Source organism: Homarus americanus, unplaced genomic scaffold (assembly GCF_018991925.1).
Source record: "Homarus americanus isolate GMGI-L3 unplaced genomic scaffold, GMGI_Hamer_2.0 scaffold38801, whole genome shotgun sequence".
NCBI lineage: Eukaryota > Metazoa > Arthropoda > Malacostraca > Decapoda > Nephropidae > Homarus > Homarus americanus.
Window position 1 is genome coordinate 399,862 of NW_024732537.1, and position 15,982 is coordinate 415,843.

General features: G+C 37.5%; 1 protein-coding gene across 5 annotated transcripts in view; it reads right to left on the reverse strand.

Annotated features, from left to right (window-relative positions):
* Positions 1–229: 229 nt before the first annotated feature.
* The window catches only part of LOC121868897 (multidrug resistance-associated protein 5-like), a 115,268-nt gene continuing 99,515 nt past the window's right edge, over positions 230–15,982 (reverse strand). For 3 of the 5 annotated variants that reach the window (XM_042369908.1, XM_042369909.1, XM_042369904.1), the window contains 14 exons: positions 14,848–14,874; positions 13,184–13,296; positions 12,654–12,758; positions 12,235–12,419; positions 11,768–11,895; positions 11,177–11,299; positions 10,700–10,859; positions 10,019–10,205; positions 9,382–9,471; positions 9,047–9,236; positions 7,069–7,228; positions 6,489–6,681; positions 5,674–5,838; positions 3,782–5,222 (listed from right to left, as the gene is read on the reverse strand). In XM_042369908.1, coding sequence (XP_042225842.1) covers positions 5,109–5,222; positions 5,674–5,838; positions 6,489–6,681; positions 7,069–7,228; positions 9,047–9,236; positions 9,382–9,471; positions 10,019–10,205; positions 10,700–10,859; positions 11,177–11,299; positions 11,768–11,895; positions 12,235–12,419; positions 12,654–12,758; positions 13,184–13,296; positions 14,848–14,874 — 1,940 coding nt within the window. In that variant the 3' untranslated portion in view covers positions 3,782–5,108. Of the gene's footprint in view, positions 1,281–1,604; positions 1,829–1,877; positions 2,032–3,781; positions 5,223–5,673; positions 5,839–6,488; positions 6,682–7,068; positions 7,229–9,046; positions 9,237–9,381; positions 9,472–10,018; positions 10,206–10,699; positions 10,860–11,176; positions 11,300–11,767; positions 11,896–12,234; positions 12,420–12,653; positions 12,759–13,183; positions 13,297–14,847; positions 14,875–15,982 lie in introns of those variants that run through there. The other 2 variants (XR_006089475.1, XM_042369905.1) reach the window with 2 other exon arrangements.

Consider the following 15,982-nt stretch of genomic DNA (forward strand, 5'->3'; position numbering starts at 1 on the left):
AATATCTCCATTAGCAGGAATCCCTCAAACCTGGAACTCTCCGATAGCCAGAATTTAAATTTTTTCGGAAAAGTTTCCCAAAGCCAGAATTTTCCGGAAAATTCAGAGAAAATTTTCGCGATACCCGAAAAATTCCAGGGATGGGGGAGTTTTTTCCGGGTTTGAGAGATGAAAAGCAGGCACATTTTCTGGAAATTCTGAGAAAAATTCCCGTTATCCAGAAAATTCCGGGGATGAAGGATATTTTTCCATCTTTGAGAGAGTCGTCTCGTTACCAGGAAATCTCTCATTCCCGGAAGTGCTCTGCACCAATTGTTCCAGCTAGCGGGGATATCACTGTATTTGGAAATATTCATACCTCAATAGAAAGACGTTCACAATATTTGTAGCCTGACAGTCGAGTCACCTATACTTGTGTACCTCATGCTCCCTGGTACAGTCCTAAAGTGTACCTCATGCTCCATGGTACAGTCCTATAGTGTACATCATGCTCCTTGGTACAGTCCTATAGTGAACTCTTTCATGAGAAGACTTGACCAACACTGGAGCGGGTTCAGGTACATTCAGGAGCCGGTGCATGCCCAGTATTTGCCAACAGTGCGTGACAGAGACGTGACCGATCGCCCGGGCGGCTAGCGAGCCGACCTTTTGGTGAAGAATATAAAGGAAAAGAGACGTGACCGATCGCCCAAGCCGATCAGTGGCGAAGAGGATAAAAGTAAAAGTAATAGTGTACCTCATGCTCCATGGTACAGTCCTATTATGTACCTCCAGCTTCATGGTGCAGCCCTATAGTGTACCTCATGCTCCATGGTACAGCCCTATAGTGTACCTCATGCTCCCTGGTACAGTCCTATAGTGTACCTCATGCTCCATGGTACAGTCCGATTATGTACCTCATGCTCCCTGGTACAGCCCAATAGTGTACCTCATGCTCCTTGGTCCAGTCCTATAGTGTACCTCATGCTCCATGGTACAGTCCTATAGTGTACCTCATGTTCCCTGGTACAGTCCTATAGTGTACCTCATGCTCCATGGTACAGTCCTATAGTGTACCTCATGTTCCCTGGTGCAGTCCTATAGTGTACCTCATGCTCCCTGGTACAGTCCTATAGTGTACCTCATGCTCCCTGGTACAGCCCTGTAGTGTGCCTCATGCTCCATGGTACAGTCCTATAGTGTACCTCATGTTCCATGGTACAGTCCTATAGTGTTCCTCATACTCCCTGGTACAGTCCTATAGTGTACCTCATACTCCCTGGTACAGTCCTATAGTGTACCTCATAGGTACAGTCCTATAGTGTCCTCCTCCTATGTCCTCCTCATGGGTACAGTCCTATAGTGTACCTCATGCTCCTTGGTACAGTCCTATACCTCATGCTCCATGGTACAGTCCTATAGTGTTCCTCATGCTCCCTGGTACAGCCCTCATAGTACAGTCTATAGTGTACCTCATGCTCCATGGTACAGTCCTATAGTGTACCTCATGCTCCATGGTACAGTCCTATAGTGTACCTCCTCATGCTCCATGGTACAGTCCCTCATGCTCCATGGTACAGTCCTATAGTGTTCCTCATACTCCCTGGTACAGTCCTATAGTGTACCTCATACTCCCTGGTACAGTCCTATAGTGTACCTCATGCTCCATGGTACAGTCCTATAGTGTACCTCATGCTCCATGGTACAGTCCTATAGTGTTCCTCATGTTCCCTGGTACAGCCCTATAGTGTGCCTCATGCTCCATGGTACAGTCCTATAGTGTACCTCATGCTCCATGGTACAGTCCTACAGTGTTCCTCATACTCCCTGGTACAGTCCTATAGTGTTCCTCATACTCCCTGGTACAGTCCTATAGTGTACCTCATATCCTAGTGTACCTCATGCTCCATGGTACAGTCCTATAGTGTTCCTCATGCTCCCTGGTACAGCCCTATAGTGTACCTCATGCTCCATGGTACAGTCCTATAATGTACCTCATGCTCCATGGTACAGTCCTATAGTGTTCCTCGTACTCCCTGGTACAGAAAGGCACTGTGAGAAACAAGGAATGAGAATCTGAATATCCATATCCACTGACCACAAAATATATATATTTCTATACAATATATTGCATTACTTATCTAACCAAAAATATATTGATATTTAAGCTAATATACAAACATCAGCATCAATCATCATTTTCATGCAATACCCCCCCAAGCTGGGTCTAGTTCTCGATGATCAAAGTATAAATATCATGACCATACACAGGTCAGAATTTACCAGTGTTGCCTTACGTTATTATTAATATGAAGTAGACTACATGCAAAAAAAATAAAAAAATCTATCAAATTAAACAGAAGTAAATCCCCTCATATCCTCGTCTGAAGTTTAATGTAGAAATGAATCATAGATTTTCACATTGATAATAAAGATATTTTCTCATTAATTCATTTTTGCATATTACAATAAAGGTAATGAAATGCATTTCTCATTCCCTCTTCTGCTTATTAATATTGTCTACTTCTATTGCACAAGGTCTTAGGTCATTCCTTTGGTGTGCCCTTGATATACCACTCCATTACACCTATACTGTATGTCTTGTAGTATACTCTACTCTTCTCTCACCAGACCATCTCCCCCTCTCCTATAAGAAACCTTCCACTGCCACATCATCAAGATTATATTACTTGTCAAATACTTTAGGTGTTAATAGTATCTGAACAAACTCTCTTCTGTTTCCTTCCTAATGGCTTCATATTTTCAAGTTTTATGTTATAATTTCCAGTGGATTGGTGATGAGGGAATCCAACTGTAAAACTTGATCTAAATTTACCTGATGGCAACTGGGACACCATACCTTCGGGTAATCCTGGCTAACCCTTTCAACTGTGGACAATTGAGTGTCAGTGGTGCAGCAGTAGTACAACTGACTCTCACCAGATGTGAAAAGGGTGTCAGGGGTTTGTCCAGTGTGACTCTTCAGAATGTAGCAGAGGTCCTAAGTTACTCTGGGTTTTCTCCTGTACTAATGCTAGGCTAGTGTAGCTGCTTAGGATGAGGATAAAAATATTTGTTGTTTATTATGCACTCTTGGCCAGACCACTTCCAACTCTTCTTCTTTTCATTCTACCTCCAACTTTTTTCCCAGTACAGTACAGTACAGTACAGTACTATATAGGGAGATCCTACATTGACCATCAGTTTCCCTCCCCCAACTCTGGCCACCTATAGTTGTGGTGGCTGTTGTGTGTGGTTGTGTGTGTGTGTGTGTTTGTGTGTGTGTGTTTATACCATACATACTATTCATATACGATTTTTTTCCTCTACAGCTCGTAATATATAGGAGAGTTTTGCTTTTTTTTATTCATTCCTATTACTTTCCTCTTGTCAGTATTGTCAACTTATTCAGGGTAAATAGTATTCTAACTCCACTGACAAGACTTACACAGATGGTACAATGAGTGCAAGTGTTCCCATTGTATTTCCATGATCTAACAGTACTGGACATTCACTCATTCCTACTCCAACCAAATATATTATTCATGCCATAAAAATATTTCAGGCATTCTTACACAGGTTCAACCACTGACACAATCAGTATTTACTCTCATGAAACATCTTTACAAGTCTCATTCCTCAATGAACATTTACTCTTACCATAAATAAGTAAATGACATAATTACATCAAAATATAACTTTGGTATTAGAGAAGTGAGAATTCTCTCACATGTTACATTCATTTCAACATCTAGAACACAGTATAATTGGGTTATGAAGAAGATCACAAACCTCTAAGAAAGTAAGTTTATCCAAGTTTCTGTTACTTTTTAGATATATAATCAGAGTAAAGCTCATCCCACCATAGACTGGCACTGATCAACACCTCAAAGTCGTATAAGTAAACAGGACACGAATGAACATCAAATACTGTATTAATAATGCATACTCAGTAAGTGCATATTCAAATTTCAGGATTCACATTTGAGAAAAATAAATTACAAAATAAATTCTGCCAGACTTGGAAATTATGTATTACAGTATATGTTTTCAAAAGACATTTCTAAATGTAAATTCCATTTTCTTATATTAACTACGTACTGTAGTTAAGTTTGGTGAATGAAATTAAAGAACTCCTTGAAATTCAAGATTATAAAATCATATTTCTTATTTTAAGGATCTTAAAAGTTACTATTCAACTTTAATTTCATTTAAATTCATTTCCAAATACATAACAATATCAATGTCCAGAAACTGTTCTGTTATTTTATCTCATATTAGTCAGATAAGCTTGGCACGTACTAAGTATTTGCAGTGAGTAACATTGCATCAGAACATTTTCAAAAGAAACACTTACAGGTATACATTAAGATGCATTGCATGCTATCACAATATCCCAATAAAAATAAGGATCTCATAAACATGATAATACACGTACTGTACTTACACAAAAATATATGACTACTTGTAACTGTGTCCGGTGTACAGTAACCAACATTCAAAACTCCTCCACAAATAACTATTAATTAGATGGCCATTTCTTGAAATGTTAATGTGACTAAATTATTTGGGTAAACTCTCAGATCAGTCTCCTGTCCAAAGAGTAAGAACTAACATATACAGTGTTGCAACACTTTAGGTAGGTACTGTAGTTGTAACCATCAATATGGGTCAAGTGGCCCCATAACATTACATCTTTTATACTAAAGTAACTAACTATACAGATAGATGATTGAACATCGAAGAAATATAATTTTGGTGCCCAATTAAACAATATATTATCTACAAGTTTACTGATGCAAAACTGAACAAAATGCCATCTATGAGAACACAAACTTCCTTTCTTCAGTTTCCAAACTGTCAGTGTATTTTTCCTTCCTTACATCTCAACATAATCACTCATTTTTTCCATATTGCTTATGAATAAAGTACTATTTTGTCACATGTACTATATCATTAATTCAACAGTTAATGAAGAAAATCTTACTAAACAAAGCAAAATATTTACAAAAAAATAAAAAAAAATTTCCATACAGCTCACAAATTTGGAGCTGGAGCTGTACTGGATACCACAGTAAGATGTCCAACTACTAAAATCACTTAGTGTACCTTACTGGGGGAAAGAAGTACTAGGTAAGTGCATTCATCTGTGCCACTGTGTATACATTCATGGCCTGCATCATCTCCTGGAACACTGACCCCTCAGTAGTCATCAGCATCTCTGGTGTGTCAAACTCCCGCACCTGAAATGTATTCCCAAAGTTACTACACTGCATACATAATATACACGAACAGTACAATATACTACAGGTATCAAGGAGCATACCATCCCTAGCCATAACAAGATGAGTGATTTAGCAGTATAACTTGTAAACAAAAATAATAAATTGGAAAAATGTCTTTCATCTAAGTTTTTTGGTTGTGGAGACCAAATAAACATGACTGTACAATTTATAAATCTACAAAACTTCACTACAGTACTCTATTCTGAATAGTTTTTCCACTTAACCTTGCTGACAAACTTGTGTGGGACAGAAGTATGGATGTAAATATGAGTGTGTGTGTGTAGAGCAACAGACAAACATTCTTTAGGAGGAAAGGGCAGATGAAAATCAATGTCTCTTTTCACGCACGCACGCACGCACGCACGCACACACGCACACACACAGCATAACAATGAGGAATGTGTCTTACCTTCCCTGCATCAAGCACCATTATTCTATCATAGTTGGCCACTGTGTTGAGTCTGTGAGCAATGGTGAGAACTGTACTAGTGGCAAAAGCCTCTTTAATGGTGGCTTGGATTAAGTGATCTGTTTCTACATCAACAGATGCTGTTGCTTCATCTAATATAAGAATCTGTAAATGATATTGACATAATTAGACAGAATGCTAAATACAGCTGTACTTCATCCTAAAACAGTCTCTAAATAATAAATAAATTCTTCAAGGTCATGGCAGAGTGGTTGAAGACACGCAATACCAAGTACTTCCACTGCTTTCATTAGTGAGTATGTTATGTGACTCAAAACTGCAACCACTGTTGTGAAAGTGTTCATAAACCATATATATTTAGAAAGGAAACAATAGCACTTACATATACTTGGCTGGGCTTTAAGCTTTAAGGCAGGACACCAATAAGCACTTCTGACCTTCTAGGCAAAGGACTTGTCTTAATGAAGCTACTCAGTGAGGACATCACAGAATTTTCATATCAGTAAAGTTCTATTTATACTGAATTGATGATGGATGTTCTGTTATTTCAATATATTTGTATCTTATAAAGAAATAGGTAACTGTAATGATCTTTTAAACACTGTATGCAGTTAAGTGCACATATTCTAAAGTAACGAGCATCTTGAAGTGGAAGTTAACAGGATAAATCTACTGTACTGAATCAAACCAGCTTAAGGAATCTAAAATTTTTCCTGGTTTAATTTTTCCTAATTTCATGTCCATACAGTATAGTGCTTCCATTATTTTAGAATTTTTGGGGTTCACTTCCTTACCTTACTATTCCTTAGCAATGCTCTTGTGAGACAAATGAGTTGTCGTTCTCCCACTGAGAAATTTTCCCCTGCAGCTTCTACCTTGGACATGAGGCCGTGCTCCTGCCGCTGAACAACCCCTTTTAGATGTGAACGCTCCAGTGCTTGCCAGACGTCATCATCTGACTGTTCTTCAAAGGGATCCAAATTGTATCTGAAAAATATGCCCAAAAGACTTCCTTCTACAACTTATACCACATTATTAGGCGTCATTTAAAATCTATAACTGCTCTATTATCAGGTATCATTCTACTGTCTATAACTGCACTATTTTTTAATATTACCGGTAATTGTATGGTAAGTGGAAACAAATGCAAGGGAAAAATAAATATAAATTAAGGCTAAGTTGACCCAGGAGTGACAACTAAAATACTGTTCTGAATAAAGCAAAGTCTGCCACACAGAACTTGATTTTGTACCGCTACTTGGTTGGCTAACACACACACACTCTGCAGTCATATAATAGAAGAAAAAATTTGAATTTATTACTTAAAGATCAAGATTTTGAATAATACAGCAAATAAAAATTCCAAAAGCACACCTGACTGAACCCTGGAAGAGAACTGGGTCCTGAGGGATGACGGAAATTCTGCTTCGTAACGTATGTAGACCAATGGTGCTGATGTCAACACCGTCAATAATGATGCTACCAGAATCCAACTCAGCCATGCGTAGTAGTGTAGAGATGAGGGAAGACTTGCCTATGTAAAAGAAAACATCTCAAATGATATAGTGGATGAGAGTGATTCAGTACAGAACATAGCCAGTTAACGATACCTTAATCTTAGAAAACACTATACTGTTCAAGTACTGCATTCTTAAGCCATTAGGCTTACTGTTTTGGCCATTTTAGCCCAAATTTAGATTTTTTTCAATGTCTGAGTACAGTATACATACTCCTGAGCATGTTGATTCCGAATACAGTTGTCCGTCGTTTAGTGATCGGGATGCGTCCTTGAAAAACAGATAGCTAAGTGAAATGACTCACCACCAAGTAGCACTCAGTGCGGGTGAGGCCGAGTTGTGAACTATGTTAATGTTCAACTCATAATTTTGGTTAGATATACGCAATTTTCCTAATTTTCTTTTACATGTACACACAATTGTTCATACAGACTGTGCAAACAAAATAAAGGTCAAAAAAATAAAGGAAAAAAAAGTTCTTATGTGGTCAGCAGTTAGCCAACAGAGTGGAGGAGGGGGAACGAGGAACAGCGTGGGGATCTCTCAGCTGTTCTCTGTCTCATGTGAAATGATTGCCAAATGCCAATGTACAGTCAACCCTCACTTTACGCAGTTAATTCAACCCACAGGGTACCGCGGAAAGTGAGAAACGCGTAAAGTGAACAACATAACATATGGGATTAATTGAAATAGAGACCGGACCGACCCCCAAACTCCACTTTTTGACGACACACAACTATGTTGTAGTAAAAATATTATCTTAACTTTATGATGGTATGCACACACAATTAATAATTAAGAGAAATATCAATAATATTAGGTTTTTAACACTTACATTAGTAGAAAAGATGGCTGGGCACACGGGGATGGGCGGTTGGTTCGAGGCAGAGGGCAGATTATTGGCCCTCACCTGTATCACTTGTATCAATTGTATCACTATCCACCACAGAGGCTTGCAGGGCCTCTTTGTCAAACCCCTCTAAGTCCATATCCTCACTATAATTATCACTATCACTGACTTGGGCCGGCTGTGGTGGGTGGCGGGTGAAGAACTCGGTAATGTTTTGATGATTGGGCGACCTTGTGCGCACCATGCTCGCGCCGCTTACACAACATGGCGGATGGCGGGAGGTTTGGATCCAAAAATGGTGCGGCTCGCCAGCCGCTCTCCGCGTAAAGGGGTACACGCACCGCGGAATGTGAGCATTCCTGTTTTGGCAGGGTACCGCGTAAACGTGGAAACGCGGAATGTGGGACCGCATAAAGCGAGGGTTGACTGTAGTAGAATATTTTTTATTTTTTTTATTTTATTGATTTATTATTACTATGTATTTATTTTTATTTATTCCTCACCTAGCTGTCTGTATGCCATGACATCACACTGGGGGGTGGGGGGGGGAGTTCGGCTGGCCAGTCACTGCCTCTATACATACCTTCACCTCCCACCTATGCTCTTCACATTTTATAATTTTATTGTACAGTATTGTAATGATGCGCACTTTGAGCATACATTCCCCAGTTTTTCCGACTTCCCTCACCAAATTTTTCCCAGCAAATCGAAGATTGCTAAACCGAAAGTTAAAACAGTTAAACAATAAAGGATGTTAAAAATTTTAAATCACTAAATCAAAATATCATTAAGTATATGATCGCTAAGCGACGGATACCTGTACGTATATGGCTCGTACAACACAGAATTTGTTATATATTTCACATAATAAAAACTCATACTGGACTTACCCAAGAATTTGATGAGTAATTTATAATTGAAATCTTATGTACATTATCCACCTAATATAGACAGTGAAGGAGACAGGAATAACAATGACACTAACCTGCTCCAGTTCGTCCAATAATACCAATCTTCTCCCCGTCCTTGATCGAAGCACTAATACCGTGAAGCACCAGAGGCAGTTCTGGTCTGTAACGAAGCTTTACGTCTTTAACTTCAATAACACCTTTGGCTGGCCAGCTAGGAGATGGCTCAGTTGATGGGATTTCCTGAGGGGCTTCACTGGGCAGCTCCTTAAAAAAAAAATAAAAATAAAAAGTATAAATTAAACTTGTACAGTGAAACCTCTATTTAATGGATTATATGGGGTGTGTAGTCCATTATATCAAGGTTTGTTAGATATAAAACCTCCACATAACAGACGATAGAGATACTCACATAGGCATATTCTATGATCCGCTCAACTGAAGTGATGCGAGACTGAAACTCGGACTTCATCCTCATGAGGAAGGGAACAAACACACACACCTGAAAAACATGATTTGTAATAAAATATAAAACATTTCTATCATAAAGAAAGATTCAAATGTCAATTATGTTTAGAAACTGAACTACTCTTTTATGAAATTAAATTCTCGGGTTTTTATATGGATAATACAACTATATACTGTACCTGTACATTCTTTTACATTAAACACCACCTACAGCAACAAACTCTGACAGACAAAAACCCATAGAGAATGATCCAGCCGAGGCCATCCTCAAATTTATGCCAAAAATGTGACAGAGAATGAGGGAATACAACCAGAGATGCCAGTAGGACCAAATAATGCAAGGAACATAGTGATTCAGATATGTAGAATTGACCTTAGCTTGTAACCCAATGAGCTAAAATTAGTGACAATCTTTAAATCAAAGCTAATTCCTAATAGACATTTGGGTAACGTGGATGACTTCGAGCGTAGGTCCCAGAAAGTTCTCAAAACAAGTCCAATCTTGGTCCTAAGGGTCCTGGATGTGAGGGTCAATACCTGAACCATGTTAGGGTGAAACAATGCACAAATATTCTACTTACACCGTTAACAGTTGCCAAAGCGAGACCTGCAAGAGCAGTACTGACGTGGCCTTTGGTGAAGACGCAGATGATGGTGACGGCAAGAGTGACACAGACGGCCATAAAATCCATTCGGTAAGTGAACCAACGATTTGAGAGGCGAAATATCAGCAGCGCGGCTGAGTGCTTGTCCAGATAGTTGTACATCCTATAGAGGTAAAGCAAAGAAAGATTATATTCAAGTCCAGTAACTCTAGTGCTTTATTCGAAGTACAATTCATTATTAACAAAGCCTAAATTTTCCACTAATTACCAAAAAATTAATTATAAGCTTATAATTTCTGCAAGCACTCATTCCTTAAAAAAAAAATAAATAAAAAATACACCATGAAAACAGCAAAACCAGAAACTAATTTCACTAATAAATATTCAATGGAATCATCTAATCTCTTTAAATGGCATTTTTACAGAGAATGAACTAGGCAATATACTGCATGTAGGACTTCCAAGTAATGTACTGTACTGTACTCTCTTAACTGTCAAGGCAGGTCAGTACTCCCTGAGGTTATCAAAGATTATCTGCCTACTTCTATGGTCTTGATTTTATTTTTTTCCCCGAGACTCAACATGCAGACAGTAAATCTCCAACAGCTATAAATGTCTTTGTACATAATGAAAGCTGCAACATTGGGGTTAACTCACCTTTTGATAAATAACTTCTCCTTATCAAAGGTCCGGATGACATTAAGACCAGACACAGATGAACCTATGTGCTGAGTGACGGGTGACTTCAAGGTGTTATCCAAACGTTTCATCTCACGAATACCAGCGTTTAGGAAAACGTCAACTATGAAGAACAAAACTGTACAAAAACAAAATGTTCACAATTAGGAAAATCAAGTAAAGATGGCATCACAGAAAATGATGAATGATTCAAAGAGGTACAGTAATTCATATACTGTACTGTATGATGTTTTATAAGGATTATACCAGAATCCGAGCACATGATCTTAAGTCCATAACGATAGTATTAAGGGAGAATTAAAAGTACCTGCATGATGGTTGGAAAGGCCCAAATGGTACTTAATAGTGCAATAGTGTGAAGAAGTGTAGCAGTGTCTGAAGGTTATATTAATGGGTTGTGGATAATGATTCTAATGAGAGAAACACCTTACTTACCTGCAACTAACAGAAGTGGTATGACAAACCAAATGTAGATGAAGCACACCAGGATAATCTGCCCCACCACAAAGAGAATACCTTGCAACAAGAACTCCAGGAAGAATGGCACACGCACATCAACTGTCGGCGTGGAAAAGTTGGAGCAACTTCAAGTTTGGTAAATAAATACATTTCAAATTTTTTATCACAAAACACACATGATAGATATGCTCCATGATTAAATTTCCGGTATCCATAGTGTGCTGTGTGAGTTGTACAAGTGTTTGATAATCGAGGGGACTTACAAGAATTTCTGAGGTCAAGGAACACACAAGACATTCATGTAGATAAAGAATGATTCACTCAAAAAGAAAATCCTACAGGGAGAGAAGGAAAAAAAAATAGACTACACGTACTCAGTACAGGGGGTATAACAAAATGATAACCTATTGGTTGGATTCATCATGTAGTTTGTGAGTTCAAGTCTCTTCATACATAATTCTGTACTGCAACTTTTTCAACTTTTTTGTAGGTTTCTCCATTTTATCTTAATAACTTTATGTCAAGATAAAACAAAGAATATGAATATAAATATTCCTGGACACTTACGCTCATCAAGATCTCTGGAGAATCTGTTCAGTATCCGTCCAGTTGGGGTTGTGTCAAAGAAACTCATCGGTGACCGGAGGATGCTGGTAAACATGGCATGATGCAGTTTTGAAGCACCAGCCAAGACTCTGAAAGAAACAGAGAAAATTATGATTTTCCATAAACAATAACATTAGTAGGATAATATAATCATCTATGTCCCAAGACTATTAGTTTAATCGAAGGAAGTTCAAGTTGATATTAATTGAAACATATTACAATTTAGTTTTGATACCATATCTACTGGTGTGGCTTACTTAATATTGGGTGCATCACTTACAGGGAACACAATAAGGGATGGATATTTTAAGATATGTTTTACTCAGGCAGAGTAAATAAATCTGTGCTGAATGTAATCCCTTTACTCCTATTTTACTTAACACTGTAGTTATTAATTTCCATATAATTTCATGAAACATTTTCCATACCTGAAGGTCACTCCGATGCCTTTGATAAGACCAGTGATGAGGAGCAGCACAAAACTGAGGGCATACACTAACTGGTACATCCACAACATTGGATTTTGTGTTATGTCACCCTTTAACTCTTCATCTGATAAAGTGATGTTGTATTCTGTTAAGTTCATCCTTCGTTCTTCTTCCAGGCCGTCACCCTGCAGATGAAAATCAAGATTAATAAACTGTACTTCAACACTTCTCACTGCATTACAACAATACTTAATAGACTAAAAAATATTGTCAATCTTTAACTAATCTTTCTCCTATATATATATTTTTTTTACATATTTTCTATGGAAATGAACACATCTCATTCTGCATGTTCCTGTTATAGTACTGCTCTATATACAGTATAAATATTTAGACATAACTTACTCAGGTAACTTTACCTGATCAAGCCAATATTGTAGCCAGACTGCATTGAACATTCTCGTTAAAGTAAAGACAATGATGGCAAAGATGATTATATTTGTTATGCACCATCCTCCACTGACCTGTTGGAGAAACACCATATTAAGAAACACTGTACACTCTATACAGCACTCAATATCTGACACTTTACATGAACTACTGGTGACATCTGATAATGACAACAGCAGATACCATTAGTGGCTAGATATTTTGTCAGAGCTAAATAGAAGAAGATTGATGAATTCTCTAACTTTTTTGGAAGGAATGGGGAACAAGAAAATATCTGAGTGCATGAATTAGTAAGGAATAGATCCTTAACCTCTTCACTACAGGATGACACTTTTAAAATATTATTTGACTAACACCAGACGAGTTTATTCAGCACATGAAGATCTCCGTACACAAGTGGGTGAAGAGGGACAGATACTGTGTGACACCACTTCTTATTCTACAATAATGATATGAGCCAAAAGCAGACGAGTTATATACAAAACAAAAATATTCTCACCTTGATAAAAGTCAGGTAAACTTTGTTACTGACAGTCCCCGTTCCTCTGGTCTCCTCTGTGATCAGTTTGCCATTTCCCACTGTGTTCTCTTTGTTGTCATTGTCTTTTTTTTCTGAGATGCAAGAGATGATAATAGTTACATTTCCTAATTATGATAAAACATTCAAATTAATTAGTCTTTACAAAGCCAAACACTGGACAGACTACCTGCCTAAATGACTAGTAAACTGATAAGTGGTGGAAAGAAATCGTATTGAACATATCTATAAAATGTGTTTGATGTGAACTGTAGTTAACTTCTGAAATAACCTGTAAAAATGGATCCAGTAATTAAGGTAGTGGAGTTACAGACGAAATTAAACAAATATTCAGTAACTTTTCATTCAGGCAATATGTACCTTCCCTTTTTTCTCATTCAATATAGAAGGCAAAGGGCTTTTAATTCTTTCTCCTTGTTTGAGTCTTCTCTCAACTCATGCTTACTTACTAAATATCCCTCTTTCATATAATGATCTCTATAAAGCAGTAACAATCAAAGTTTTTACTGAAAAACAAATTAAAATAAATTACCATTCTATCTTGTTTATTTCTTTCACTTTTATATTTGTGTACAAAAATAATTGGCAAGGAGGGAGGGAGGTGGTGTATGGAATGGTAGATTTGGCAGTGTTGCATAGAGGTGGCAGATAAAAGTCTGCAATTTTCTTTCCACACGGCAAATTAATTTTCTTAGTTTTATTATGAGGCAGGGACTGCTTACACACCCTCCCTGTCTGAATTCATCTTGTCAACAACATTACATAAGCTATGAAATAAGGAACTTGTGGTTACATCTTGAACCGTCAAAAGTCACTAAGCTAACTGGATTTCTTATGATTTGGTGCCGAGAATCAAACAAGTTTTCCAGTGTGCTAGTGCCAAGTTCAACATACAGTACAAAATTGGTTGAATGTATTTGATACTGTTTTTTTTAAGGTATCCTTCACTGAAGTTAAATTTATTTAAAAGTACAGGGGGTCCCCGACTTACGAACGCCCGCCAATAAAAATGGGGTTAAACTTGAAATTTATAGTATTCTATTTACCTGATGACTTATCTTTTATTTTCATTTACTGTATTTTGTCATTCTATTTTTTCTTTTGTCTCAAATTAAGTGATCTTAGAAGAATATAAGGACTTAGGCTATAATATAGTGAGAATTTAAACTAGGTTTTGTAAGTACCGTATGCATATAGCATGTGTTCCTACTTACATACAAATCCAACTTAAGAACGTCCTCATGAACAGAACCCATTCATAACCCAGGGATCCCCTGTAAGTCCAGATAACACTGACTAATGAGAGAAGTTGCTAGGTTAGTAAGCAGTCTTGTTCAAAAATGCATGAAGATTATGTTAGTGGACATATTTGTATTAATTTTATCTAAAGTGTTAGGCATAGCAGCAAGTTCTTAAGAAGTGGTCATCTAAATAAAAAGTGAAATATTTACTCTGTTTATTGCAACACCTTCAGCCGAACTAAGGCATTAATTGCAGCTATAAGCTATTACAGTTCTCTGGCATCTATTGTTTTATCTACAAGTGTTCAGTGATAAAGGTGTTGTTAATACTGTTAGTTCAAGCTCCTCAACCTTAAAAGCAATCAGCCATGTCATTTCACTTACTTTTCTTGGCATTATCAGCTTTCTTATCTAAAAAAAAGTAAATTTAAAAAAGTTAGTTTATAACACTCGTTATTAGAGGTGAGCATGAGGATATTTTTCATCATGCAAAACTCGTGGAGTTTCAGAAGCTAAGGCACATTAGTTAACATACATCAAAACACAAATTACTGTACAATATTTAATGTTAAAATCAGCAGAACCAAGCAATGGGACTCGTAACTACTGTATTAGTACGTCAAGTCTGTCAAAGTTTTTATGTGTATAACCTATTTCATCTTATACTTCATCTTATACAGTACAGAATTTGTACACTATCTAGGAGCCCTATGCCACATGATCAGCTTTAAGCATATATACATCAGTTGAAAAAACTCTGTACAGTACAGCTATTTAACACCAAAGGGTTAAACTTAAGCCTCTGAGATGTAAGTGTACGTTAAAAGCCTTATACCAGTGGTCCCCAACCTGCGGGGTAATTAGTGATCGTAATGATGCTAAGGTGCTCCAGTGTTTTCCTTTTCATGTGTGGTTTTATCGAGATATATACGTACCCCCTGTATATATGTTTTGGGGGGGTTGTTGTTCCATAACTAATTCGTCCAGTGAGGAGAAAACAGCTTCGGGCTTCAAGGCTGCTTGGGGTAGACTTACTCTGGCTCTGGAGATCAATTTTTCCCGGTTCCTATAAATGTTGTGTTATGGTCTGTGCCTTTCAATAGAATTGATTAGTTATCCCTTATGATACTACCATACTCTGTCAGTTCAATAGATGCTTTTGTATAAATTATTTGTTTACATTTATAATACTGTAGTTAGGATGATTATTCATATTTTTTCAATAATCAAGAAAAAGTTTTGGGATCTCTGCTACATTTACAATGATAAATGTTACCTGGAGCTTACAAAAGGTTGGGGATCAGTTCCTTACACTATGAGTTTCCTGTCAGTTTATTCCTCTCAACAGATAAACTAATTAGAAAATGTATATTGATATCACAGCAGAGGATGCTTGAATGACCATTTTCTGTGGCAGGCTGGGCACTCACCTGCTAGTCATCATCACATATTCATAGCTCCCCCCCATCTTTAATTCTAATCACACAAAACCACAATATCCCACACTACCATCTACCCA